Here is a 26,518-nt window from a genome sequence, read left to right on the forward strand (position 1 = left end):
TCTTGTCGCCCAGGCTGGAGTGCAGTGGCGCGATCTCGGCTCACTGCAACCTCTGCCTCCTGGGTTCAAGTGAATCTCCTGGCTCAGCCTCTGAAGTAGCTGGGATTACAGGCACCTGCCACCACGCCTGGCTAATTTTTGTATTTTTAGTAGACATGGGGTTTCGCCATGTTGGTCAGGCTGGTCTCAAACTCTTGACCTCAGGTGATCCACCTGCCTTGGCCTCCCAAAGTGATGGGATTACAGGCGTGAGCCACCGCACCTGGCCTCTAATATGATAAATATTGATAGCTATAACCCACATACACCAAAGCTCTCTGGGGTTCTTAACAGTTTTTAAGAACGTAAATGGATTCAGCAACCAAAAAGTTTGAGAACTGCTGTAGAAAGATTAGTCATGAGGTGTCTGGTGCCAGATACAGGTTCAAGTCTCTGCTCTGCTACATCCTAGCTGTGTAGCCTTGAATAACTAACCGCAGCCTCTCTAACCACTTGTCTCCACTCACAGAAACAGGTGCAACAATAGTACCTACCTCAGAGAGTCGTCGTCAGCATGCAGGTAACATACACGAGAGCTATACTGAGCACGTGTACCAGGGCAATTCTGAGACTTTTCTTGTTTTTCATTTTTTCCTTTGAGACAGGATCTCACTCTGTCACCCAGGCTGGAGTGCAATGGCATGATCATAGCTCACTACAGTCATGACCTCCTGGACTCAGGCAATCCTCCTGCTTCAGCCTCCCATGTAGCTGGGACTAGAGATGCCACCACACTCAGCTAATTTTTTCTCATTTTTCTTAGAGACAGGGTCTCGCTATGTTGCCCAGGCTGCTTTCCAACTCCATGCCTTAAGTGATCCACCTGCTTTGGCCTCCCAAAGCACTGGGATTACAGGCTTGAGCCAACATACGCAGCCATGACATGTTCTTGGGGATTCAGAATTTGGGTTAAGGCTTAAAGCTAAAGACAAAGCACGCTGTGTGCCCCACTTTTATTTTATTTTATTTTTTATTATTTTATTTTATTTTATATTTTATTTTATTATTTTATTTTATTTTATTTTATTATTTTATTTTATTTTATTTTTTGTTTTTGAGATGGAGTCTTGTTCTGTTACCCAGGTTGGAATACAGTGTCAAAATCTCGGCTCACTGCAAGCTCCGCCTCACGGGCTCAAGTGTTTCTCCTGCCTAAGCCTCCCGAGTAGCTGGGATTACAGGCACATGCCACCACGCCCGTCTAATTTTTATATTTTTAGTAGAGACAGGGTTTCCCCAAGTTGGCCAGGCTGGTCTCAAACTCCTGACCACAGGTGATCCACCTGCCTCAGCCTCCCAAAGTACTGGGATTACAGGCATGAGCCATTGTACCCGGCCCTGAGTGCTCCACTTCCTAAAGAGAGTCACCAAGGAGTTGCCAGCAAGCGACTAGAGCCAGACTCTACCCCCAGTGCAGGAAACTAGGAGGAGGCAGAATCAGCCCTCGTGTTACCACCTGTGAGCATACACATGTGCGTGCATGCGTGCACACACACATACACGAGCGTGCTATAGGAAAACAGCAGGAGTGATGCCACCTTGAAGCGTAACTGCCATGAGGACTGGTGTCTGACCCCTGCATAACAATGTGTCCTGCAGCAAGGTCTTTAAACAATGCCCATCACATAGATGACCCCTTGTAAAGATGCTTATCCAACCTCCCCAGTGCTCATGAGTCTTGACAACAAAGTCTGAAGACATGACCAGCTACACGTTTCACCCCAAAAGCCTGCTATATAAAGAACACTTTCTGGAGGGCGGCTGCAGGGATCTGCCATCTCTCGGCTGCCGGAGACATAGCCTCTGTTCCTAAGTCCCCATTAAATGTTTCTTTCTCAGAAACTGGATTTGTCAGCCTCTGTCTTTGGTCTCTTGGCTCCCTTGGTCTTGGGGGCAGGCATGCATAGATCTGCCCACCACCAAACACAGGCACATCGCCTTCTTCCTCCTCTGACCCTTCCCCCACCTGTGGCTTTATCTACCACTATGTGCCCAGGCCCCAGCATCTGCATCCCAGCAAGTGTGGGGTAGCACTGAGGATGGTGGCATCTGGGTGAGTGGCGCATGAGGGTCTTTATATTGCTGCCTCTACTTCTGCATGTTTGAATTTTTTCATAATAAAAAGTTTAGGCTGGACACAGTGGCTCATGCCTGTAATCCCAGAACTTTGGGAGGCCGAGATGGGTGGATCATGAGGTCAGGAGTTCAAGATCATTCTGGCCAAGATGGTGAAACCATCTCTTTACTAAAAATACAAAAATTAGCCGGGCGTGGTCTTGGACTTCCCGACCCCCAGAACTGTGAGAAATGAATGTCTGTGTTCTGGTGTATGGCACTGTGTTAGAGCCACCTGTACTGCCAACCCACACACACTCTGAACTCAGTGAAACCAGCCCGGCCATGCCTTCCTCTGCCAGGTGTTTCCGCTTGTTCAGCTCTCACTCTGCCATCCTCATCTCTGTCTTTAGCCATGGCCAGGGTCCAGTCTTCACTTTCTGCCTAGTGGGGTAATTCGGATGCCAGGTGGGGGTGCCTTGGCCTCTGCATGGACCCAGCTGAGAAGTGCAGGAAGTCAACACTCCAGAGCAGCTTCAGCAATGGGATGGGAAGGATGGGAGAGTGGCTATACGTTCCTATCCCCAGTTGGATGGACAATTTCGGGAGGCGTTTCGAACCCTTCCCCGAAAGTCCAGGTGGAATCGAACTCCTGTTCCCACAGTACCCACCTCCATAATGTGCCCTTACCCTGGCTTTCCCTCCTCCCCTGGCCCTGTCTCCACTCTTGCTTCCTAGAACCCCCTCCCAAATAAACTACCTGCACCCAAGTCCCCGCCTTAGACTCTGCTCTCATGGATGCTGCATCAGCTTGCTATGGCTGCCATAATAAGCTCCCACAGACCAGGAAGCTTAAACAACAGAAATGTATCCTTTCACAGTTGTGGAGGCTGAAGTCCAGGATCAAGGGTCAGCAGGGTTGGTTCCTTGTGAGCTTGGAGAGAAGGCTTTGATGCAGGCCTCTCTTCCTGGCTTATGGATGGCATCTTCTCCATCTTCACACAGTCATCTCACAGCATGTGTTTGTGTCCAAATCTCCCCCTCCCTTTTTTTTTTCGAGATGGAGTCTCCAGGCTGCAGTGCAGTGGCGATCTTGGCTCACTGCAACCTCCACCTCTTGGGTTCAGGAGATTCTCCTGCCTCAGCCTCCAGAGTAGCTGGGATTATAGGTACCCACCCCCACGCCCGGCTAATTTTTGTAATTTTAGTAGAGACAGGGTTTCACCATATAGGTCAGGTGGGTCTCAAACTCCTGACCTCAGGTGATCCGCTCACCTCAGCCTCCCAAAGTGCTAGGATTATAGGTGTGAGCCACTGTGCCAGGTCCCAGGCATATTCTTGATCCCTCCCTTGCATCAATTCAGTGGCCACATCTTGACGCTTCCACCACCTAAATCTATCCCCAGTCTGTCTGTTTCTCTTTTACTGACATGTCCACAGTTGCGGCCACCATCCCCCTCCACCTGCATGGCTGCAACAGACTCGTTAACTCTTCTCCCCACCATCAGCCCTGCCTGCTCCGGCCCTGCAGCCTGTGATGCACTGAAATGCAGACATGCTCCCAGGACTTGCCCTTGGCTCTGACCACCTGTCTCAATGTTCAGACGTGTGTGCTAAGCTTGGCTGAACACACAGTAGGTGAGCGTTAGCCCCATGACAGTCCTGCGATCCAGAACCTGCAGTTGCAGAGACCTGGGATGCTCACCGCTCCAAGGTTCTGGAATAAAGGACTCTTGGGGGGAAGCAGATAAAAGGTGCCAGAAGCACTTCCAGGCCTCTGACAACACACTACAGACCACGGCGATGGCCTCACCCAGAGACACCCCACAGTTTCCTGTTCCCATCACCTCAGTGAATTCTCTGTCCATCTGGGGTCTCAGCAAAGGGAAAGACTTGTCCAAGATCATAGCCGGTGACCAGCAGACCTGGGACCTAAACCCCAGGCATTGCCAGGGGCTGGAGCTCTTTCTTCAGCACAGTGGGGACACCGCTGTCTGGCCTCTGAGCTGAAGCTCAGCCATTGTAACCCCTGTGACCTGCACATATACATCCACATGGCCTGCAGGAGCCAAGAAGTCTGCGGCAACCCAAAAGTACAAAAGAAGTGAAACAGCCAGCTCCTGTCTTAACTGATTGACCAACCTTATGACATTCCATTATGACTTGTTCCTGCCCTGCCCCAACTGATCGACCTGGTGACCTTCTTCCGGACAATGAGTATTATGATCTCCCCACCAGGCACCTTGTGACCCCCTCCCCTGCTGACAATAGCTAACCACCTTTCACTGTAACTTTCCACTGCTTACTCCAGTCCTATAAAACTGCCCCACCCCTATCTCCCTTGGCTGACTCTTTTCAGACTCAGCCCACTTGCACTTTGTTGCTCGCACAAAGCCTGTTGGTGGACGGATGCGCTTGACAACCACCAGAAGGAATGACCAAATGCCCAGGAATTTTCTTTTTTTTAAATCATCTTTAATGTATTTTTAATAATTTTTTTTGCCTCATTTACCAGATAAATCATCTAAATAAATAGATGCTATACAGTCTCTTACCAATGTCAGTACAAAAATAAAACCGCGCTCTACATCCACTCTGACTCTCCCAGCACACACACACTCAGCAAAGGCATGTGCCTGGAATCAACTCGTGCCCCCGACCCCTCCCAGATACATTCATTTAGTCTGAACAAAGCTCGAAGCTCATTCTGTGCAAAGGAAGCGCTCTTGTGCTGAGACCTGGTGGCCACGGCTGGCCACTTATAAAGCAAAAGCTAAACCACCTCACAGAAGCACAGCGCCTGCCCCCAGAACAAGAGGAGAGGAGGAGCTTGCCAATGAGGTCATCACCCGAACAGCAGTGACAGTCCTGCATTCCAGGCGGCCATGCCAGGGGTGGGGGTACCTCCTCCACACCCCCCACCACAAGAGGAAAAGTGCCCACAGATCTCTACATTCAAAGCGGATGGGGGCTGGGGGAAAGACAGGCAGGTGGGCAAATGCTTTCTAAACCCTCCCCCCACCCCCAAGAGTACTGGCCTTTTAAGAGGGCTGCGGGCGTGGAGGGCGCTGTCTGCCTTGCTCTACTGGGCCACTCTGGGCTGGAAGGAGGCCTGCACGGCCACAACCATAGGTGACCTCATAGAGGTCACCTGTCCTGGAGGATGGTCCTAATGGCCCACAGCCTTTTCCCCCAGAGAGCTGGCTCACTACAGCCCATGAGCCACGTGGCTGCCCTGAGCTGGGCACCTCAGGCCCACCTGTCCCAGGTCACACCCCTGGAGTTCAGCTCTCCCTGAGCCACGGAGTTCCCCATGGGCCATAAAGGGCTGAGTAAGAGGAAAGATGTGTCCCGCTGCTGCAGACAAAAGCAACTGCAGCACCCACATAGAAAGCCCCGTGAAGCCACAGACCCACAGATTGCGCAAATAGTTCTTTGAAAGTGACCAGGAAGCAGGAAAAAGGTCCCATGTCCCCTGGGGGATGGGGAGCGTGACTTCTGCTGGAAGCTGCCAGCCATGTTCCAAAGCCATGGGCCAAAACATTCAACTAGAGACTCCCCACAACCCTCTATCACCTTTACCTCCGCTGGGCACCCCTCTCCTGGAAGAGCTCTCTCTCAACCCCAGGCTTCCCCTTCCCCTCCACAGGGCACCACAGCTGGAGATGGGTGGTGATTCCTGCCGCTCCTTGTCCAGACCCGCCCCACGTATTCCTCTAGATTCCATTCCCTGGGCTGGAGGTGAATCAGGTCATCCCGGAGGGGACTGTCCCTCAATGGAAGCACTGAATTGACCGTGGACAACTAAAGATCGAGGAGGAAGGAAAGAGAGACTCAGGGATCTGGGAAGCCTGTCAACAGAGCACCCCATGCACAAAGGGCTGCAGGCTGTCTTTGGTTTGGGAACTAGGGAAGAAGGGATCTGGGGAAAGAATCACCCTCTCCTTGCCTCAGTAGACTCTGTGACTTCCTGAGAACACAGAGCAGAGCTGTGGGGAGGGCTGGCAGGTTTCAAACTTGCCGGCCACACTCCACTCTTGGTGTGTGTTACCCTGACTCTGACAGCCAAGGAAAGACAGGGGAGCTGGCCTTTTCCATGCTCCCCTCGGGCTCCCCAATCTGGCTTTGTCTCCCCTACAGGACTGGAAGAGAGGGAGAAGTCACTCCTTACTGGCAGGGAAGCCACTGGCCCCCAGGACACCTTGTACAAGCCAGAAAACAAGTGTACCTTGCCAGGGGTGGGCTGGGACAAAGCCTACCCATCACACAGCACAGCCTGACCTCAGGGAGGCACGGCAGAGGTCCCTCCACAGGAATACAGCTCAGCCCCAGCTGTGGCATTTAGGTTGGATGGGGAGGGGATGCAGAATGGAAGGAGGAAGGGGCTTAGGAGTCAAGGGCTGCCCTGAGAACGTGGTGGGACACTCCCTCCCTCCCTGACTGCCCACACCTGGGCTGGCTGAGTTGGAGGGGAGGGCAGAAAAAGAGGGGAATTGGAAGGGCTGAAAAGTCACCTGAGTCAGAAAGAACAAGAACCCCTCGGGGGAGGAAGGACAGGGTCCAGATGTCTCAAAGCCTGTGCTGATACATCACACAACTTAGCAGATGCCTGCACACCCACAGCCTGGCCCGGTGCAGCTGAGAAACCACATCTGCATGCCTGAAGCATGGGGTGCCATCGCACCCATGCCAGATCCTTGCCCTCCACTGAAAGCCGCAAGCAGGTAGCAAGGTGCATGCAAGGTGGGGTGAGTGCAGGTGTGGTGGTGAGTTCTTTTGTGCTGTGAATCACCCCACGTTCGCCTGGCCAGGGTTTCTAAACCAGGTTTGCAAGGCCCATGTGGACACGTCTGCAGACACACATGCGTTCACGGGACACATGGGAACGTACATGCGAAGGGTAATGCGTGCACACCTGTGCAGCCAGGTGTGCGTGAGCGTTTCTGCACAGGCCAGGTGATGAGGGGAGGGCAGAGCTCTCAGCAGAAGGGTCTCAGCAGCGCCTCCTCCCTGGGAAGGATAGAAGCCTCTCTGAAGGGGAAGGGACTCGCCCCAAGTAACCTCAACCCTTCCTCCTGCCCCTTCCTCCCGCCCCACTCACTTTTGGTCAAAACCAGCCTCCACAGCCCACTGCAAAGCCAGAAAGGAAAGTTCAAGGTGAAGACCCAATCGAAACAAGAAGAGGAAAACCAGCCAACCAGGCTGGGGTGGCCACTCAAGGGAGGGGGTTTGGGCCTTCCAATGCTCCTTTTACTCCCAGAACCAGCTGCTGCGTCACTAGCGGAGAATGATGATGGTGGTGTCCCGGGCAGGTGACCCTGTCCCCATCCTGCCCTGGGGGTGGTACCCCAACTCCCAGAGCGACTCTCTCCATCCCCAGCCTGAGGCCTCGTGGTAAACGTCCCTCAGAGAAAGGGCAGGTGGTGGGAGAGCAGTGGGATCTTCTCCCCTTTTGCTGCTCGCTATTTTTTTAAATAAAATAATTACCCCGCCCCCAACCCATCTCTATCTCTGGAAGTCCCACCCCAAGCCCAAAAGAAAACAGTTTAAGAAGAGTAAAAACGGTGATTCAGAACTTCCCACTGCGGTCTCGGAAGAAGCCCTCAGCCGCCTGGGCCTCGCGGAAGGTGACAGTGATGGAGTTGGCGGTGATGTCGGTCACGGTCACCTCACTTGAGGGGAGCGCAGGTGTCCAGGGAGGGGGCCCCTCGGCCAGGTCGGCATCTGCTGCAGCGTGAGACACACAGACAGATGGGGGCAGCGTTGACAAGGTGGGAAGCCATGCAGACCACCCAACCCCACCCCAACTCCAGCTCCTCGTCTCTGCATCTTCAGTCAGCTCAGGGCCTCACACAGGGCTGGACACGGGAGGAGGGCGCTGGGTGCATCCTCCCCACCTAGACAAGAGCTCAGCCAGAGCGGGACGACAGGAGGAGCCCTGGGCTAGTGTTGGGCCCTGAGCCCAGACCCGACTGTCCCCACAAAGCACCACAGGCCCTCTTTGGACATTGAACCAGCTGGACCTGATGACCCATTGGGCCCTTTCCAGCTCTGAAGGTCTCTGGGCCGGGGCTGCCTTACCCTCCTCTTCAGGGGGCTGCGCAGCAGGCTCCCACTCGCCAGCCGCCTGCAGGACGTCTGGGGCCGGTGGCTCCTGCAGGAAGAGCTCCCGTCGATGGCTGTGGCTCTCCAGGTTGGGCCCGCGGGGCGGGAACTTCTTGCGTGAGAGCCGCAGGTACTTGTGGGCCTTTCGGGGCTTGCGGAGCGGGAAGGGCAGGGTGGGCACCAAGGGGCCCTTGTCCACCAGCTCAGGTGCCCCCGCCTTGACCACCCCCTCGGGGCTCCCGCTGCCGAGTGGGCACGTCAGGGAGAAGCAGAGCTTCTCCTTGCCCTTGGCCTTGTGGGAGCTCCGCAGGTCCATGCTGTACAGCCGCTGCGGGGGCAAGCCAGGGCAGCGCGGGTCAGCCCCACCCTCCCACCCGCCACACCTTTGCTCATGCTGTTCCTCCCACCCGGAGTGCCCTTCCCACATCTACCTACTCAACTCCTCCCCACGCCACGGCTGGCCATCACCCCACCCCACCCCAGCCCAGAGAGTGGGCCCCGGGCAACCCCAGGCTCTGCCAGCTCAGCCCCGCCTCTGGGTCCCACAGAGCACTCTCATCCCAGCGTTTACTCCTTTGATACCCAGCAGAGAAGCATACAAGAAGGACGCATTGAAAACTGGCCAAGAGAAACAAATCTGGATGCATTAAAGAGTTAGCCTTCGTTTTAGGAAAGGCACCTTTGCTTTCCAGAGCACCTCCAAAACTGACACTGCCAGCTCACCCGGGAGACGGTGCAGGCAGAGGGCAAAGGTGTGCTCTTGGAGTTGCTTGGGGCAAAGCCAGGCCAGCAGCACACACAGCCCGGATGCCCATGCTACCCAGCCAAAGGGACAGGGCTCCACCTGGCCTGCAGATGCACCCCGACCCCTCCAGGGGGCTCCTGGGCTCTGTGAGCCACCTCATGCAGCCCGCTCTGCTGATTGCCCGCAACATATCTGGAGCTGAAGGGCAAGTCCGTCCACCCCTGGAGTTTGTAATTTCGGGATTTATCTTAGTTACTTGGGGAGAATTTACATGAATCTACAAAAGATCCATGGTGCCAAGATGTTGGGAGACTCCGGATCACTGGGACAGTACCTTCTCCTGCCACCTGCTACCGGAGGCCAGGAGCTCCCAGGAAGATAGTGCAGCCATCAGATGGGACCTGTGAGGTCAAACACCTCCAAGTTGAGGGAAGAGATGACACACGCAGGTCCCACTCACAGTCGGGCCTGCTAACGGCATCACATGTCCCCAGGTGCGGGCTGCTGCAGTGATGGGAGGAGGGCTGAACTGGGAGGGGACTGGGAAAATACTGCAGTGGCTGGGAGGCATGTCCTGTAGGCAGCTGACTCAAAACCCACTCCTCCCAGCGGGCTCACAGGCCATCAGAAGCCCAGTACGGGCCGGGCACAGTGGTTCATGCCTGTAATCCCAACACTTTAGGAGGCCGAGGTGGCTGGATCACCTGAGGTCAGGAGTTCAAGACCAGCCTGGCCAACATGGCAAAACCCCATCTCTACTAAAAATACAAAAATTAGCCGGGCGTGGTGGCAGGCGCCTATAATCCCAGCTACTTGGGAGGCTAAGGCAGGAGAATCATTTGAACCCAGAAGGCAGAGGTTGCAGTGAGCAGAGATCGCACCACTGTACTCCAGCCTGGGTGACAGAGTGAGACTCTGTCTGGAAAAAAAAAAAAAAAGGCCCAGTACATTCTACCATTCTGCAAGGCAGGTTCTTCTACGTCCTTAGCAACCTCATCACGAGAGAACTACAGCTACTAAAGGGACGCGGGTGCCAACAGTCAGGTCCTGGGTAAGCTACTGGCTTCCCTGGGCCTCAGTTTCTTTCTCAGTGAAACAATGAAGAGACTATAGGAACCAGCCTCCGAGGAGGGCCCCAACCACACCCACCTCCTGGAATTCACACCTACGCGCAGTCCATTCCCACACCCAGTGCTATGGTGTGTGGCTTCCCAGGCTAGGGCATAAAAGACACTGTGGCTTCTTCCTTGCTGTCTCTCTCGGGTCACCCACTCTGGGAAGCTGGTGGCTGCACTGTAAGGACACTCAAGCAGCCCTCTGGAGAGGTCCACATGGTGAGGACCAGTCCCTGTCAACGCCCAGCCCTGACTCGCCAGCACGTGAGCAGCCCCCTCGGAGGCAGATCCCACAGCCCTAGTCGAGCCTGCAGATGACTGCAGCCCAGCCAACACCTGGACTGCAGCTCAGACTAGAACCACTGAGGAACCAGCTAGCACATTCCCAAATTCCTGACCCCCAGAAGCCATGGGAAATAATCAATGTTTATTGCTTTGAGTTGCTATGTTAGAGGGGAAGAGATAACGAACACACCTGCCCTGTAGGCTTAGTATGTGGATGGAGTGTGTTCATCTGTGAGGCACACTGGGCACAGAGCCTGGCACACAGACATCCAGGAGATGTTACTTTCCTTCCCAGGCTCAATTCATGCCAAACCCAATGGAACATGCCCACTGCATGAAGGGAGGCCTACCCCCTCTGGCGAGAGCCTCCGTGGGCTATCATCAGGAGTGACCAAGGACGCTTGACATGGACCACATACAAGTGGACCAAGAATCCTGACTTTCTAGCTTCCAATATCCTGCCTGGTGGGTCTTAATACATTAAAGAGAGCGGGTATTCTCTTCATCCCCATTTTATAGGTGAAGAGGCTTACCTACAACCACACACAGGCAGAGCATTCCTTATCCGAAATGCTTGGAACCAGAAGTGTTTCAGACTTCAAATTTTTTTAGGAGTTTTGAATATTTGCATTATATTTACTAGCTGAGCATCCCCAATCCAAAAATCTGAAATTTAGAACGCTCCAATGAGCACTTCCTTTGAACATCATGTTGGTGCTCAAAACGTTTTGGATTCTGGAACATTTCAGATTTTGTTTTTTGTTGGGGGGCGGGGGACAGAGTTTCACTCTTATCACCCAGGCTGGAGTGCAATGGCGTGATCTTGGCTCCCTGCAACCTCCACCTCCCAGGCTCAAGTGACTCTCCTGCCTCAGCCCCCTGAGTAGCTGGGATTACAGGTGCCCGCCACCATCCCCAGCTAATTTTTGTATTTTTAGTAGAGACAGGGTTTCAACATGTTGGCCAGGCTGGTTTTGAACTTCTGACCTCAGGTGATTCGCCCGCCTCGGCCTCCCAAAGTGTTGGGATTACAGGCGTGAGGCACCACACCTGGCCGCATTTTGGATTTTGGGTCAGGGAGACTCAACCTGTGACTGCGCTGCTCCAAGATCCACTTGCCTGTCACTGCAAAGCACTGAGGTCAGCAAAGGCCCCCAAGACCACGACATGGGTACTCCGGGATGCTGCAGAGACTCGGGTCCCCAACTGACTGAAGGCCGGAATAGGAGGCCCACTCAAAAATGACACACTTCTAAGGGTCTGACATTCCAAGGCTGTAGTTCTACAATTCTAAAATTCTGTTTCTGGCCGGGCGCAGTGGCTCACACCTGTAATCCCAGCACTTTGGGAGGCCGAGGTGGGCGGATCATGAGGTCAGGAGATCGAGACCATCCTGGCCAACACGGTGAAACCCCATCTCTACTAAAAATACAAAAACTTAGCCAGGCGTGGTGGCGGGCGCCTGTCGTCCCAGCTACTCAGGAGGCTGAGGCAGGAGAATGGTGTGAACCCAGGAAGTGGAGCTTGCAGTGAGCCAAGATCGCACCACTGCACTCCAGCATGAGTGACAGAGCGAGACTCCGTCTCACCAAAAAAAAAAAAAGAGAGAGAGATTCTGTTTCTTAGATTCTGAAACTCCAGCCTCTCATGTTTCCTCAATTCTAAAGTTTATGTTTCTGAGATTCTCAATGATAATTTTGTGTTTAGGGATTCTGAGCATCGAAAGGCTCAAAGCTTTCAAGGCTTCCTTACAGCAAGATGCTAAGCTCTGAGAATTCTGGGATTCCACTGGCCATATGCCTACTCTCCCTCCCGGGTGGCACCTCCGACCCAGGCTGTCTTCCCCGGGCACCAGTCCCACACACAGGCTTTTCCCAACTCCTCCTATCAAAACTTACCCAAGTGCCCCACCCCACAGTGCCCTGGGTGGTACAGGGGAGAGGACGCAGATCAGTTCAATCAGCCCGTGCAAATGCACCAAGGGGCAGAGGGGGACTTGGGGTTGGGCAGGGGGAAAAAGGAGGCACAAAGGCAGGCCGGTTACCTGCAGCAGAAGCCGCTTGGGTTTCGGACCTCTCTTCCTATACCCCGATGCTCGGTCTCTCTCCTCCCTGGGGTGTGAAGCAGGTGGCAGAAGAAAAGGAAACACTGGTGACATCTAAGGGAAGGGAAGGCATCCGCTTCGCCCGCCCTCTGCTGTCTGTCAGGGAGGGGACACTCCCCACAGGCCTGCCCACCAATCCTCCCCATTGCCTGGCTGGGGCCATAACAACGGGGTCAGATGTTCAACTCCCAGGGCCAAGGTCTTTCCATCTGACAAACATGGAGGGCAACTGCTGAGGGGGAACTTGCAGCATCTCCAAAAACAGTGGGTCCTTACGGGGCTCCAGGGCCATGTGAGGGCTCTGCTCTACATGCTCCTAAGGACCCCCTAAAAACGTGGCTCAGTTTTTCCTCCTAGGGGAGTAATACAGAAGCCTGTCTATCCAATTTACCTTGAATGTCCCAGGAGAGCTGACGGGAATGGCTAGTCCCTCTGCAAGCAAAGCTCTGCACAGACTCCCCCGCATTTGGGATCTCTGTGAACCTGGGAAAGCGGACCGGCTCCTACCCTGTCTGTCCCATCTTGTTGGGGGACAGGATGAAAACCAGTCTGTTCTGAGTGCCCAGCAGATGCCTTCCCATGTATCAAAAACACACAGAAAGCACAACTCAGGCCAGGCATGGTGGCTCACACCTGTAATCCCAGCACTTTGGGAGGTTGAGGCGGGTGGATCACTTGAGCTCAGGAGTTTGAGACCAGCCTGGGCAACATGGCAAAACCCCATTTACCAGCCAGGCGTGGTGGCTCACACCTGTAATCCCAGCACTTTGGGAGGCTGAGGCAGGCGGATCACGAGGTCAGGAGATCAAGACCATCCTGACTAACACAGTGAAACCCTGTCTCTACTAAAAATACAAAAAAAATTAGCCAGGTGTGGTGGTGGGCACCTGTAGTCCCAGCTACTCGGGAGGCTGAGACAGGAGAATGGTGTGAACCCGGGAGGTGGAGCTTGCAGTGAGCCGAGATCGCGCCACTGCACTCCAGAGCCTGGGTGACAGAGCGAGACTCTATCTCAAAAAAAAAAGAAAAGAAAAAAAAGAAAAAACAAACAAACAAACAAAAAACCCCATTTACCAAAAATACAAAAATTAGCCGGGTGCGGTGGCATACACCTGTGGTCCCAACTATTCAGGAGGCTGAGGCAGGAGAATTGCTTGAGCCTGGGAGGCAGAGGTTGCAGTGAGCCAAGATCGCACCACTACACTCCAGCCTGGGAGACAGGGTGAGACCCTGTCTCAAAAAAACAAACAAAAAAAAGCACAACTTGACAATGCCACAAAGCTACACATGACACACAAGACAACACAACCAGAGACTCCAAACAACTGCCGAGAGTAATGGAGAGATTCAGTCATTTCATCCTGCCTCCCACTTCAGTTCTTTCCATCCACACTCTCTGCAGCCCCCAGTACAGAGGCCACGTGAACAACAGAATGTGGAGGCCTCATGTGACCTTGGGCCAGGCTCTTACTCTGAGCTTAGCACACACCAATGAACCCCACGGCATCTATTGCAAATGTCTGACCATCCATCCCCAGCAGGACACCAACGGACCAAAGGTAAAGGGCCCCTGGCAGAGGACTAGAATCCGGGCCTTTGCTACCTGCCCACTGCCCTCCTTACCACGATCCACGTGACCCCCAAGTGTTGCAGCCTGTTGGACCAAGGCCCCACCACACACCTGGGAGGCAGAAAGAAACCCTGGGATGGGGACGCCCTGATTTTAAAAGGAAAGAACAATAAAATTTGTCGTTTGAACCCATGGCAGGAAATCTCCTGAAGGAGGAGCCACGAGAACCCAGCAGCGAGGGGCAGTGGAAAAGCCCCCACCTGGAGGTGGCAGCCCTGGCCAGGTCCTTGCTCTGAGGCTCCAGGTAAGAGCCTCAGTTTCCTTCTCTGTCAAACAAAACCCTCATTCCTGCCTCAGGAGGTTGCCATAGGGGCCAAATACAAATGATTTTGTGAAATGGTCCCACGCCTCACAAGGCAGGCGGGCTGGGAGAGGCAGGGGACCTGGGCTGCCTGCTGGTGGGGAGGGCGGCCAGAGAGGGCACACGGAACAGTCAGGGAGTGCTCAGCATCCCTGAGGGGCACTGGCAGAGGTGGGAGACTGACTTTTCCTGGGCCACTTGGACAGGAGGTGGCAGGGGGACACGCCAGAACTCAGAAATCCCAGTCCCAAAGCCCACGCTCCTGCCCAGCCTTCCTTGAGCTTCGTCAGACACTCCTTCCTGCCCTAAGAGGTCCTCTAGAGACACCGTCTCTGATCTGTCACCCCCGCACAACTGGCAGTGCCGCCTCCTAGCACACGGCATCTTTGTGAAGCATTTTAACATTCTTCACTGGAACAGAAACCTCTTACAGCCCCTCTGAGGTTTCACCCTGGGAAATCGGTGTGTTCTTCAGGGTGGCCCATTTTACAGCAGAGAGACTGAGGCCCGGGTGGGTAAAGGAAGTGACCAAAATCACCCAACAACAGGAAAGGGCCCCAGGGTCCTCAGCTGCCCGGGGACTCAGTGCCCACCACTTTCACCCAGCTGCAGGCCGGGCTGGCCTGCCCCATCGGACACACCCACCCTGCCCCAACAACCCCTGCCAAGCCAGCAGCAGGCTCCTGGGAAGCCTCCGAGCCAGCCCTAAGCCCCACCCGGCGGTGCCGAGGACACCGTACTTCTCCTCGTAGGCCATGACGAGGCGGGGGTCCAAGATGTGCTCTTCTGGCTCCCACGTGCTGTACCTGGGGAGAGGAATGAAAGGTCAGAGTCGGGGCTGGGCGCGGTGGCTCACTCCTGTAATCTCAGCACTTTGGGAGGCCGAGGTGGGTGGATCACCTGAGGTCAGGGGTTCAAGACCAGCCTGGCCAACATGGCAAAACCCCATCTCTACTAAAAATACAAAAATTAGCCGGGCGTGGTGGTGCATACCTGTAATCCCAGCTACTCAGGAGGGTGAGACAGGAGAACTGCTTGAACCCAAGAGGTGGAGGTTGCAGTGAGCCAAGATGGCGCCATTGCACTCTAGCCTGGGTGACAGAGTGAGACTCTGTCTCAAAAAAAAAAAAAAAAAGGTCAGAGCCATCGCTTCTACTGGGCAGGTGCACCGGCAGAGACCACCGCTGCTGACCCAGGGCCCACTGCAAGTGTGCCTTCACCGTGTCCTGGTAAGGTGTCATGGTCACCTACTTCAAGGACAGACCCAGCCTGGGCCTCCTGAGGGCTCCAACGACACCAGAGCTGCCCTGGTTTATATCACACTACAATGTGACTGGGTCCAACTCCTTGTTAGACTCCACGATCACTAGAGACCCTCGGGTGCCAGGAGGCGAGAGGGCCCCTGTAAGCCCCAGGACACCCTTCCCACACCAGGCAAGAGAGGGTGAAAAGGAGCCAGGGCTCTGGGGACACGCTCACGGCCTGGGTTCAAGTCCAGCTCTGCCCCTAGCTAGCTGTGCGACCTTGAGCAACTTCCTGAACAGCTCTGTGCCTCAATGTCCCCATCTGTAAAGGACTCTTGTTCTGATGAGATATGTCTTCCAGGTGTTTAGAGGGTGTTACAAGAGTAACAGCGTGCCTGATGTGTCGTCAGTGCACTGTGTTTGCTGCTGTTGCTATTCCTCCCCGCCCTCCAAACCCCAGCCCCATCCCCAGCATAGTCTCCCTCTTCAGTGCACCCCACCCAGGCCACAGCCAGGTCTGAAGTTCCCTTGCCTCTGGGCCTGGCACACAGCAGGTATTTGGTAAATGTCTAGTGGCTGAATGGTTCAGCAGGCCTAGCGCAGGCCCCCTGGGTAATGCTACAGGGGATCTTCTACCCTCACCATCCAGCCAGGGAGCACCCTCCTGCTGGGGCAGACCCTGTCATGTCAGCGCAGCAGCTCCAGAGCTCACCTATCTGTGGAACCACCATGGTGACACCCACCACGCCCTCATTCCACTAGCACTCCTGTTTACTTTGTATCTGCCTTTACAGCAGCTTTTTTGGTTTAAATTATTTTAAAAGCAAACTATGACTTCCATAAATGGAAAAACCAGTATCACTCACCATTGATGCAAACATAAAATCTTTTCCATTAAAAACAATATATGTACAGTCAAGTGCCGAATAACGTTTCTGTCCATGACGGCCTGCACATGTGATGGTGGACCCATAAAATTACAAAGGAACTGAAAAATTCCTGTCATCTAGTGATGTCTTGATGATCCTGACCCTGTGTAGGCCTACGCCAATACGTGTGTTTGTGCCTCAGGTTTTAAAAACAAAGCTTTAAGGCCAGTGTCTTAGGTTTTAAAAATAAAACTTTAAGGCTGGGCACAGTGGCTCACACCTGTAATTCCAGCACTTTGGGTGGCCAGATCACTTGAGGTCAGGAGTTTGAGACCAGTCTGGCCAACATGAAGAAACCCCATCTCTACTAAAAACACAAAAATTAGCCAGACATGGCAGCGGGTGCCTGTAATCCCAGCTACTCAGGAGGCTGAGGCAGGAGAATCGCTTGAACCTGGGAGGCAGAGGTTGCAGTGAGCCGAGATCATACCACTGCACTCCAGCCTGGGCAGCAGAGCAAGACTCCAGCTCAAAAACAATGAAAATAAAAATAAAAATATTTTTAAAAAAAATTTAAAAAACTTTAAAAGTAAAAAAAATTAAACTTTTTTTAAATAGAAGCTTATAGAATATAAAACAAATATTTTGTACAGCCATACATGTTTATGTTTTAAGCTAAGTGTTACTACAAAAAGAGACAAAAGGTTTTAAAAAGTTAAGTTTATAAAGTAAGAAACTTACTATAAGCTCAGGTTAATTTATTATTGAAGAAAAATATTTCTGTATAAATTAGTGTAGTGTAAGTGTTCTATGTGAAAAACATATCTGCATAAGTCAGTGTAGCATAAGTGTACAATGTTTACAATAGACCAGGTCTTCACATTCCACTCACTGAGTGAATGACATGTGTCTGGGTGACAGAGCAACTTCCAGCCCCGCAAGCTCTGTGCCTGGGAAGTGCTCTAGAAGGTGTCCCAAGTTTTATCTTTTACACTGTATTCTTATCGCACCTTTTCTATGTCTGGATGTATTCAGTAGTCACATGCTGTGCATGCTTGTAGCTGAAGAGCAGCAGGCTCTATTACACAGCCCAGGTGTGCAGTGGGTTGTACCATCTAGGCGTGGCTAAGGTCACTCTGATGTTCGTACAGTGAAATCACCTGACAATGCATTTCTCAAAATGTATCCCTGTCATTAACCGACACGTGACTGTGTATAAAATATATACAGACAAAAGCAAAGCAATGCCCTATGGTCCTGGCCAGAGGCTCTGCTAGGTAAGACGGAAGGCAATGGGCGTTAGAGAGGGGTTAAAAGGCAGAAAGAGCCTGGGAGAGCCCCTGCCCTGCCGCCTCCCAGTCCCTAGAGTTGAGGCCTCTACCTTACGCTATCCTGGGAACCACCTAATGCTAGTTCAGTCCCAAAATGCTGCCCAACGACAGAATGCTCGCCTCCTTGCTTCCTCTAACACTCTGGCACACTCACTTAGTGTCGGGCCTCTGTGGGCTCGCAGTGAAGCCCTGAGCCTGGGCTGCCTCTTCCCATGTGCCCCCTGCCAGCCGGCCCTCCCTCCCTTTGGGTGCCCCATCCCTCCAGTCAACTCCTAGCCGACCCTTAAGAGTCAGGTATTTGTAGCCTTCCCTGACATCCCTCCCAGGCTGTCCCACTGCCTGCAGGACGAGCCTGCCCCTCCTCCGCCCTCCTTACAACTATACCTAGCCCTGGCCATAATCACTAATGGACCAGGAAACACCTTGGCCGGCAGAGCCCCCGCAAAGTGGCCCGCTCAGGCCCCCCCGGGGCTCTGGGAAGGGCTGGGGAGCCCCTGCAGAATGCCGAAAGCGAAACTACAGCAGAAGCCACCAGAGGCTGGCAGACACTCTAACCCTTCCTCCCCCCGGAAAAGGCTGATCTCCTCAGCTCTAACTGGTAGGAAGGGGAATTTCGTGCTCCTCTCTCTACAGCGTGCTCCTCCGCACCGCCCTGCCCATTGCTTGCTGATGTCCCTGCTGTGTGGATCCCGGCAGGTCCCAACCCTTCTCTTAACTTCAGTTTCCTCATCTTAAGAATAATGACCACTACAGTAATAGCAGGTGTGCGGCCAGGACCGCCAGGACCGCATCCATCCTCAAAAGGCGCTGGCGAGGTAGGTGCTTAGTTCTTACCCCCATTTTACAGATGGAGAAACTGAGACACGAAGGTCGGGCAGTCAGCCCAGGGTCACTGAGCCAGTCAGTGGCCGGCCCGTGTTGGCTCTCGGCCACACTCCGCCTTCAGGCTCCTCCCAGGCCACCGCGTCTGGGACCCCCGACTGTGCAGCCCGCGGGAAGGGGGCGTCGCCCGCCCCCGGTCCTCAGTGTCAGACCGCAGGGCGCGGCGCACAGCGGGCGCCCCGAAAGCCTCGGCTGGATGAAGAAAGGGTGGTTGCCGGCCCGGGCAGCTGGGTCTGAGATAACAGGGTCGCACTTGGCGGCCGAGTGCAGCCCCAAGTTGGGGGCAGGGGCGGCACCATCGTCTTAACTGCTTGGACCCATCCGGTAAGGGGGACGCCGCGCCGCACCGCGCCCTCCGCAGTGCAGGAGCCCAGAGGCGCCGAGGGGAACGCGCTTCCGAAGAGCAGGGCGCTGGCAACCCCGGAGCGCGCCACTAGCGTGGGCGCCGCGGACCGAAGGGATTAGACCCCACGATCATCGGAGACCCTCGGGTGCCTGGAGGAAAGCGGACCCCCGCAAGCCCCAGGACACCCTTCCCACACCAGGGGAGGGAGAGTGGAAAGGAGCCAGGGCTCTGAGGACACGCTCGTTGCCTGGGCTGCGCGGACCGCGGCGTGGACACCGGGGGACTGCGGGGGTCTGCACTGGGCTCACGGCGCCGGCAGGGCGTGAACCGATCACCCCGTGGGAGGGGGCGGAGCGCCCAGGCCCCGCCCCCGCCGGCCGCGCGCACGCAGGGGGAGGGGCGCGCGCCGGGATTACCGGCAAACCGAGGGGGCGGGGGCGGGGACAGGGACGGCGCGCGCCGGCTCCGAGATAAACACGGCCACGTGACCGCCCCGCCCCGCCCCACGGCCGGGTAAACAAGCCCCGGCCGCTCTGCCTGAGCCCCGCCGCGCAGGGCTCGCCCTGCTGCGGTGAGGGAACGGAGTGGGAAGGGGCGCAGCGGGTGCAGGACCCCCGCCCCCCCTTTCCCGGGGGCCCGGGGAAAGCGGGGTTTGGAGGCGCTGCTGAGCTGTGACGCAGGCGGCCTTGGGGCAGGTGGAACTACCCGGAACCCCGCAGAGCCAGGCCAACCCCCAAGCCCCAGTCCCCACTCCGATTTAAAGCTGCTCCACAGGAGAAACAGCACGGGCTCTGGTCCAGGCTGCGGGGTGCGGCCTCGCTCAGGAGAGACGCCACCGCTCTGGGGCCTCATCCTAAAGTGGGCCCACCAGTAACCCTAGTCGTATAGGGCTGTTGTGAAGATTAGCTGTGTTAAGCCACGGAAAGCATTTCGATCAGTGTGGTACACAGTAAAGGCAAATAAGCCTGAGTTAAATCAATGAAAAGCTCAGGCAGCGTAAAAGTCTGCGGCTCCTAACTCCAGTCTCCCCAGCCTGGGTGGAGACAGCTCCCACTCTGCCCCTGGCAGGGTGTTAATGAATCTTGTCTTGTCTCAGGCAATCTCAGCAGGGCCCTGTGAGGTTAGGGCCTCGTTTTTATAGGTGGGGAAAGTGAGGTACAGAGAGGTTGAGGGCTTTGCCCTGGGTCACACAGCTGTAAATCTTCAGAGGCGGAAAGCCTCAGCACCTCTCGCTGAACTGGCCAAAAGGCCAGCAGGCAAGAGTCCTAGTCACCTCTAGTGGAGCTGCCTGTCTATCAGGCAGCCCGTAGTTCACATCTTCCCAGCTCTATGACCCTGGGCAAGGCCTCATTCGCTGTAGGCTTCTGTCTCTCCATCTGTAAAATGGGTTGCTATGAGTGGTTCAATAAGTCAATGCCTGATTCATAATAGGGGCTTATTAATTGACAGCCTGGCCATGGCTGTGACCACTGATAGCATTCCTAAAACTCCATAGAGCCACTCCTTCCAAAACGATGGAGAACCATTCACAAGTGGGGAAAAGAGGAAGGCATTCTGGAAGGGGAAACAGCAGGGCCCTGGACAGGCTGAAATGTTATCTGGAGGCCTCAGGCACAGCTGGTACCTGTACCTGACAGTGTCACATTCCTTGCCCCGGGCCCTGAGCCCCTCCCTGTGCCATTTGCTGTGCTTTCCAGAAGAAGCAAGAGAGCCCCTCTGCCACACTTATTTGCTGGGGAGATAAAACAGGCAAGGCATGTAGTGGCTTAGCCTGGGCCTGGCACAAAGTGTCCACTTTTTTTTTTATTTTTATTTTTAGCAGGGACGGAGTCTCACTGTGTTGCCCAGGCTGGAGTGCAGTGGCACGATCTCAGCCCACTGCAAACTCCACCTCCCGGGTTCAAGTGATTCTCCTGTCTCAGCATCCCAAGTAGCTGGGATTACAGGCGCACATCACCATGCCTGGCTAATTTTTTATGCTTTTGGTAGAGACGGGGTTTTTGCCCTGTTGGCCAGGCTGGTCTGGAACTCCTGACCTCAAGTGATCCGCCCACCCCAGTCTCCCAAAATGCTGGGATTACAGGCATGAACCACCATGTCCCAGAGTGTCCACTTAAATCATGGTTCCTGTTACTGTTACTGAGAAGAATGTAAGTCTCCCCACCTAGAAGGCAGATGCTGAGCAGGAGAATGACTACCCCCACCCAGGCTGGCACTGCCCAGCCAAGGCTCCCAGGCCTGGAGGACACAGCCTGCCTAACTCCCCACCCCCCACCTTCTTTCTCAGCTTTTTCTCCAAGCAAGGCCCCCTGAGGAGGGGAAGACAGAGCTGGCTCCCCCGCTTCTCGCCAGAGTGAACCTCTGTTTCCCCCAAGTGAGGTGGGGATGGTTAGCAGCCATACCTGCCTCACACCCAGACCGTGGTGGCGTTGTGGATGGCATGAAGTGGGCACCACAGTGCATGGGGTTGGCAGTTATATTTTTTTAAGGACCAACCCTCTCTGGGCCTCAGTTTCCCCATCTGAAAAATGAGAGGACTGGCCTAAATGATTTCTAAGGATACTTTGAGCTCCTGATCAAAGAATGGAATCCCTTAGGCCCCTTTCCTGACTGGGGAAAACAAAAAGAACAGCTAGGCTATCTATCTAACTTAGTCTTAAAACCAAACATTTACTAAAGCACTTGGACTGGGCTGAACACGCATTCGCTAAGTTACATCCACCCTCTCACCCTCACAGCAGCCTGCAAAGGAGGATTCACTACCTCAACTCGAAGATGAGGAAGCAGAGACCCAGTCATGGTGGGCCCCTGTCCCAGGGCTCATGCCGGCGTAGGGTGGGCAGCCAGGCCTAGAACCCAGGACAAAAGTGGAGTGGGGTGAGAAGAGGCAGCCATGAGGGGTCCATCTGGTGGCCTCAGCATGTTAAGAAACAAATGGGTCCCCAGGCTAGGGGCACAGCGCAACAGAAGCATCGAGGGCCTCTGCTCTGAGAGCCTTGTTCCTTCCCTCCTGATGAGCTGCAGTGGGCAGATGGATTCACATCCAGGATAAATCAAAGTTGGGGAAGGAACTTTTCATTCATAATGGCCTCTGTTTACAGAAGAGAATCTTCCAAAGAGTGGAGTCTCCAGAGGAGGAAAAATAGCCAATAGCGTCCTGAAGGCTAACAGCTGGTGGCCACAGCTTCCTGGTGCGAAGCGAGAGAGGCAGGGGTGTGCGCGCCCAGGGAGGTGGTGCTCCTGCTGCCCACTCTGGGCATCGTCACTCCCTTTTACTGCCCCCTTCACTCAGGCTGGAAGCCCACCTTCTAGCAGCCGAGTGCGGCGGGGGAGGGATTCTCCTTCAGCCCTCAGAATATTTGGGAAGGGAGAACAGAAGTGGGAGTTGGTGTGAGGGGTGGAGTGTATTCTCGGCCTGCCAGCTCCCAACCCCTGTCATCAGGATATCCACAGGTCAAAAGCCCTGGCTTTTCATCCCACAGGGCCACCAAGCCTGTGAGACGAGTGCAGGGCCTGGGTTTCTGAACCCATTTTGCAGAGAGGGAAGCTAAGGCACTGTGGGCTGTCTTCCTCTCTGCTGTCTCTCCCCACCATCACCCCAGAATGCCCACAGGACACGATACCAGGTCAGCCCCCACCAGCACAGCAGAAAGTCCCTGCCCGACAGCAGCAGCTCTGGGCAGAGGGGGTTTCCAGGCGTCAGTCTCCGGGAGGCGGGTCAGGGGGTGGGGCACCCACAGACTAATGGGGAGGCCCCACGACTAGCTCATTCCCTCCCCCTCCCAACAACTCCCTGCTGGAGGGCATTGGTAGGTTCCTGATGGGGCCTCAGCAGGAGAGGTGGAGAAGCTGGGAGGTCTTAGATGCAGCTCCCTGCCTCCCAACTCTGAGATGGGAGGCTGGGAAGGCACAGAGGAGACACCTGAAAAGGAGAAGGCCTAGTTCAAGTCCCAACTCTGCCTCCACTTGCTGTGTGACCTAAGGCAAGCTGCTTACCCTCTCTGAGCCTGTTTCCTCACCTTGAGAGAGCCTGATCACACCTACCTTACGAAGCTGTATGGGAACCTGCTCTGTAGACTGGAAAGTGCCGTCCAGAGGCGAGGGGGATTCAGGCTCTGCCCCTGGCCACACAGCACTGAGGACTCATGCAGCACTGTGCTTAAAGCGGCTGGGGGCCCCTCCTCCTGTCCAGCAGCCATCTCCAGTAGTCCAGATGCTGGGCCTTTACCTCCCAGTTGCCAAGAAAAGCCACAGGGAGGGGAGGAGGGAGAGCAGAAGCTCCAACCAGCAGAGGAGCTCAACACTCAGGAGGGCAGGGCGAGAAGAGAAGCTGGAGACCCACCTTGACCCTCCGGTGGTCCAGGGGGAAACTGAGGCCCAGAGAAGCTGATGATTAAATCAAGGTCAGCTGTCCAGTTACAAGAGTAGCTGGAGCTAAAAGCTAGGCAGGGGAGGGGGCAAAAGGCAGGTGGAGGAATGCACGGGTTGGTAGGCAGACAGACGGACACACATACATGAAGGAGCTTACTTTGGGGGCCATCCTTTCCACTTCACCAGATACTCGACTTTACCCTGAGAAGAGAGAGAAGCAGACACAGTGAGTCTCGTGATTGCCCCTACAGCCACTCGGAAGGACAGTTAAGGCCCAAAGGAACCCAACTCCAAACCCCATCTGCAGACAGGTGTCTCCCCAACACACAAACACAATCCAGGGACTGTCCACCAGATCCTCGACAACCCATATAACCGTGACTGCTGCATGACCACCCCATACTGCCCTCCCTAGGACAGCACAGGAGTGCATCTGGCTCCGACCACCTCTGAGGCTCCTGAGGCCCAAGCCCAGGGCTCACATCACACATTGGGAGCTGAGACTGCATGGAGGTGTGCGTGCGTGGCCAAAGACCCACAGTGTCTAGAGCTCCCGTGCACAGGTCGGAACGCTTACTTTCTTTTTTAGATTGGAAGAGAAGCCAAATACGAAAACATTCCTCTCTGGGGTAGTCCCCATGCTCCTCCCCCATCTGCTGAGTCTCCTCTCAGTCTCTGAGTGGCTGCCTCTGGCTCAGAGGTAATGGGCCAGTGACTTGACGACTCTCAACTCGAAAGACCCTGGCAGGACCCCATGGAAGACTGGCGAAGTCTCCACCTTCAGAAGGGGTGGTGAGCCCTGTGGTTGTTAGAAAGTAGAGCCAGGCCCCTCCCTTCCTCACAGGCTTTAAAAGTTTACAGTTACAGTGGCTCAAGCCTGTCATCCCAACACTTTGGAAGGCTGAGGCTGGAAGATCGCTTGAGCCCAGGAAGGAGTTTGAGACAAGCCTGGGCAACATGGTGAGACCCCCGTCTCTGAAAAAAAGGAAATTAGTCGGGCATGGTGGCACTTGTCTGTGGTCCCAGCTACACAGGAGGCTGAGGCAGGAGGATCGTTTGAGCCGGGGAGGTTGAGGCTGCAGTGAGCCATGTTCATGCCACTGCACTGCAGCCTGGGTGACAGAGTGAGGCCTTGGTGCCAAGAAAAAAAAAAGTTTACAGTCCAACCCCATTGTGAGTGAAGCCCCTGCACACCAGAACTTTAAGACCAAAATATGATACCTCCTCATAGAGGTTTTCCCTGGTGACCCTCTCCCATGCTGTCTCCACTGGCACCTTGCAGTTCTATTTCTGCAGAGCACACAGCTCCAACTGAAGGCATCTGTCTGTATCTCCTCATTCACTGTGTGCCGCCTCTGCAGAATGCCAGCTCCCTGAGGGAAGGGATGGATCCCTGGGGCTTAGACTGCTGCCTGGTACCTGATAGATCCTCAATAAATATTTTGAGTGACTGGCCGAAGGAATGATGATCTCGCCCTCTTGTGCTACCCTGCGGGCTCCATCGTAGAGGGAGTTAGTGCTGTGCCTGCTTCAGGCTACACAGCACGAAAAGCACTGAGCTTTGAGGAATAAATTAATTCTCTTTTAAGTGGAGGAAACCCTAGGAAAAAGGGGAAGGAGGAGGAACAGCTGCCTCAATCAGAAGAGTAAAACCCCAAGCACAGCTGGAGGAAGAAAAGATGCTCCTGACCACCTTGACCTTCACCCTTGGCCCAAGATGCCAGGACTGAGTTTTCTCTATGGAGAAAGAAGATGGGCTGGCAATCAGCCCAGTTGAGCTCCTGCTCTACCTCTCTAACTCGCTCGGTGACCTTGAGCGGGTCACTTCCTCTGCCTGGGCCTCAGTTTTTGTCTCTGTTAAATGGGAGGAGGTGACCCCCTAAAGCCCCTCCCAGTCGGCCTGGAGCCTCCCAAAGGGCTGCAGGGAGGAGGAGACAAAGGAAGGACAGTAGTGAATACCAGGAAAGGAACTTCTCCCCAAAGATTTCCCCAGCCCTAGGCGAGCCCCCTCGCCAAACAAGTGCACGGGAGGTGTAGACGCCAGGCCGGGACAAAGTCCAGCCCCAAAGTGTGGGGTTCTGAAACCAACAGAACAGAAACCTCCTTAAATTGCAGGATGTATGTTTTGAAGGAGAAGACGGATGGGGTAGGAGACTAGGGGATGCCCCAGCGCAGGGGGCGGGCTTCACAGCCCTGGCCTGGGCTAGGAGTTGAGGTGGGGGTGGGGGCGGGGAATAGGGATGTGCTCGGGTGGGGGTAGAGGGGGCGGGATCGGAAAAGGCCAAAGTCCAGCAGGAAAACTTCAGAGGCCGGAGGAGACTTTTCCAAAGCTCCACTTACAACTTGAAAGGATTGATGCCAAGCGTCCAGATTCCCGAGTTCAAGACCCAGCTCTGACGCTAACGCGCTAGGCAAGTCCTTTCAACTTGGGCCTCAGTCTCCCCATATTTACAATAAAAGGGGAGCGAGGCGGGATGGCACTCAGGATCCCTACGTCCGATACTAATCTCCAGCTCAGGCAGGCTCGGCCGCCACTAGCATCCCGGAGCGACAACTTTTATTCTACTCGCCCTACACGGTGGCAGGGAAACTGAGGCACGGGCTGGGGAGACGGGCCCAGCAGCGCAGGGCTGCCGGGGCCCCCGCGCCCCGCTTTCCCCCTCAGCACCAGCGTGGAGGGAGCTGTGCTGGGGACGGGAGGGACCCCACTGGGGTCCTGGGAGCCGCCCCCGGGCAGCCTCACCTTCCGCACGCGCTTCTTCCGGATGCTCTCCACGGCGAACACCTGCTCGCCGATAGCTGACAGCTCCATGCGGGGCGGCGGGCGAGCGGGCCCGGGGCCGGGCCGGGCCGGGGGCGGAGCTGCGAGGCCGCGGCTGCGGCGCGCGATGCTGGGGCTGGCGGGGTCCCCGTCACCCTCGTCCGGGCGCGCACGCGCACGCGCACGCGCGCACACCCCCTCGCGCTCCCTCACGCCGCCGACGTTCCATTTTTGAACCTGCGCAACGTTTTCCTCGGCGCCAGCGAGCGAGCGCGCGCAAGCAGGGGGCGGGGCGGCAGCGCGCGGGCCGGCCGCGGGCTCGGCTCGCACCCTGA

At 55.2% G+C, this 26,518-nt stretch overlaps 1 protein-coding gene across 6 annotated transcripts; it reads right to left on the minus strand.

Annotated features, from left to right (window-relative positions):
- Positions 1–4,547: 4,547 nt before the first annotated feature.
- CBX7 (chromobox 7) lies at positions 4,548–26,493 on the minus strand. 6 transcript variants are annotated; one of them, XM_032138307.2, is made up of 6 exons: positions 26,166–26,493; positions 23,580–23,623; positions 15,096–15,185; positions 12,389–12,455; positions 8,176–8,527; positions 4,548–7,818 (listed from the first exon to the last, which is right to left on the minus strand). In XM_032138307.2, exons 1-6 carry the CDS (start codon positions 26,232–26,234, stop codon positions 7,664–7,666), a joined length of 777 nt encoding a protein of 258 aa, XP_031994198.1. In that variant the 5' UTR covers positions 26,235–26,493; the 3' UTR covers positions 4,548–7,663. The 6 variants fall into 6 exon arrangements, with proteins under 6 accessions (XP_031994198.1, XP_031994200.1, XP_058287568.1 ...); XM_032138309.2 differs by having other exon boundaries at positions 15,120–15,185; positions 26,166–26,490; XM_058431585.1 differs by having other exon boundaries at positions 4,548–7,821; positions 8,176–8,350; positions 26,166–26,490.
- Between the last annotated feature and the right edge of the window lie 25 nt (positions 26,494–26,518).

This window comes from Hylobates moloch, unplaced genomic scaffold (genome assembly GCF_009828535.3).
Source record: "Hylobates moloch isolate HMO894 unplaced genomic scaffold, HMol_V3 SCAFFOLD_19, whole genome shotgun sequence".
NCBI lineage: Eukaryota > Metazoa > Chordata > Mammalia > Primates > Hylobatidae > Hylobates > Hylobates moloch.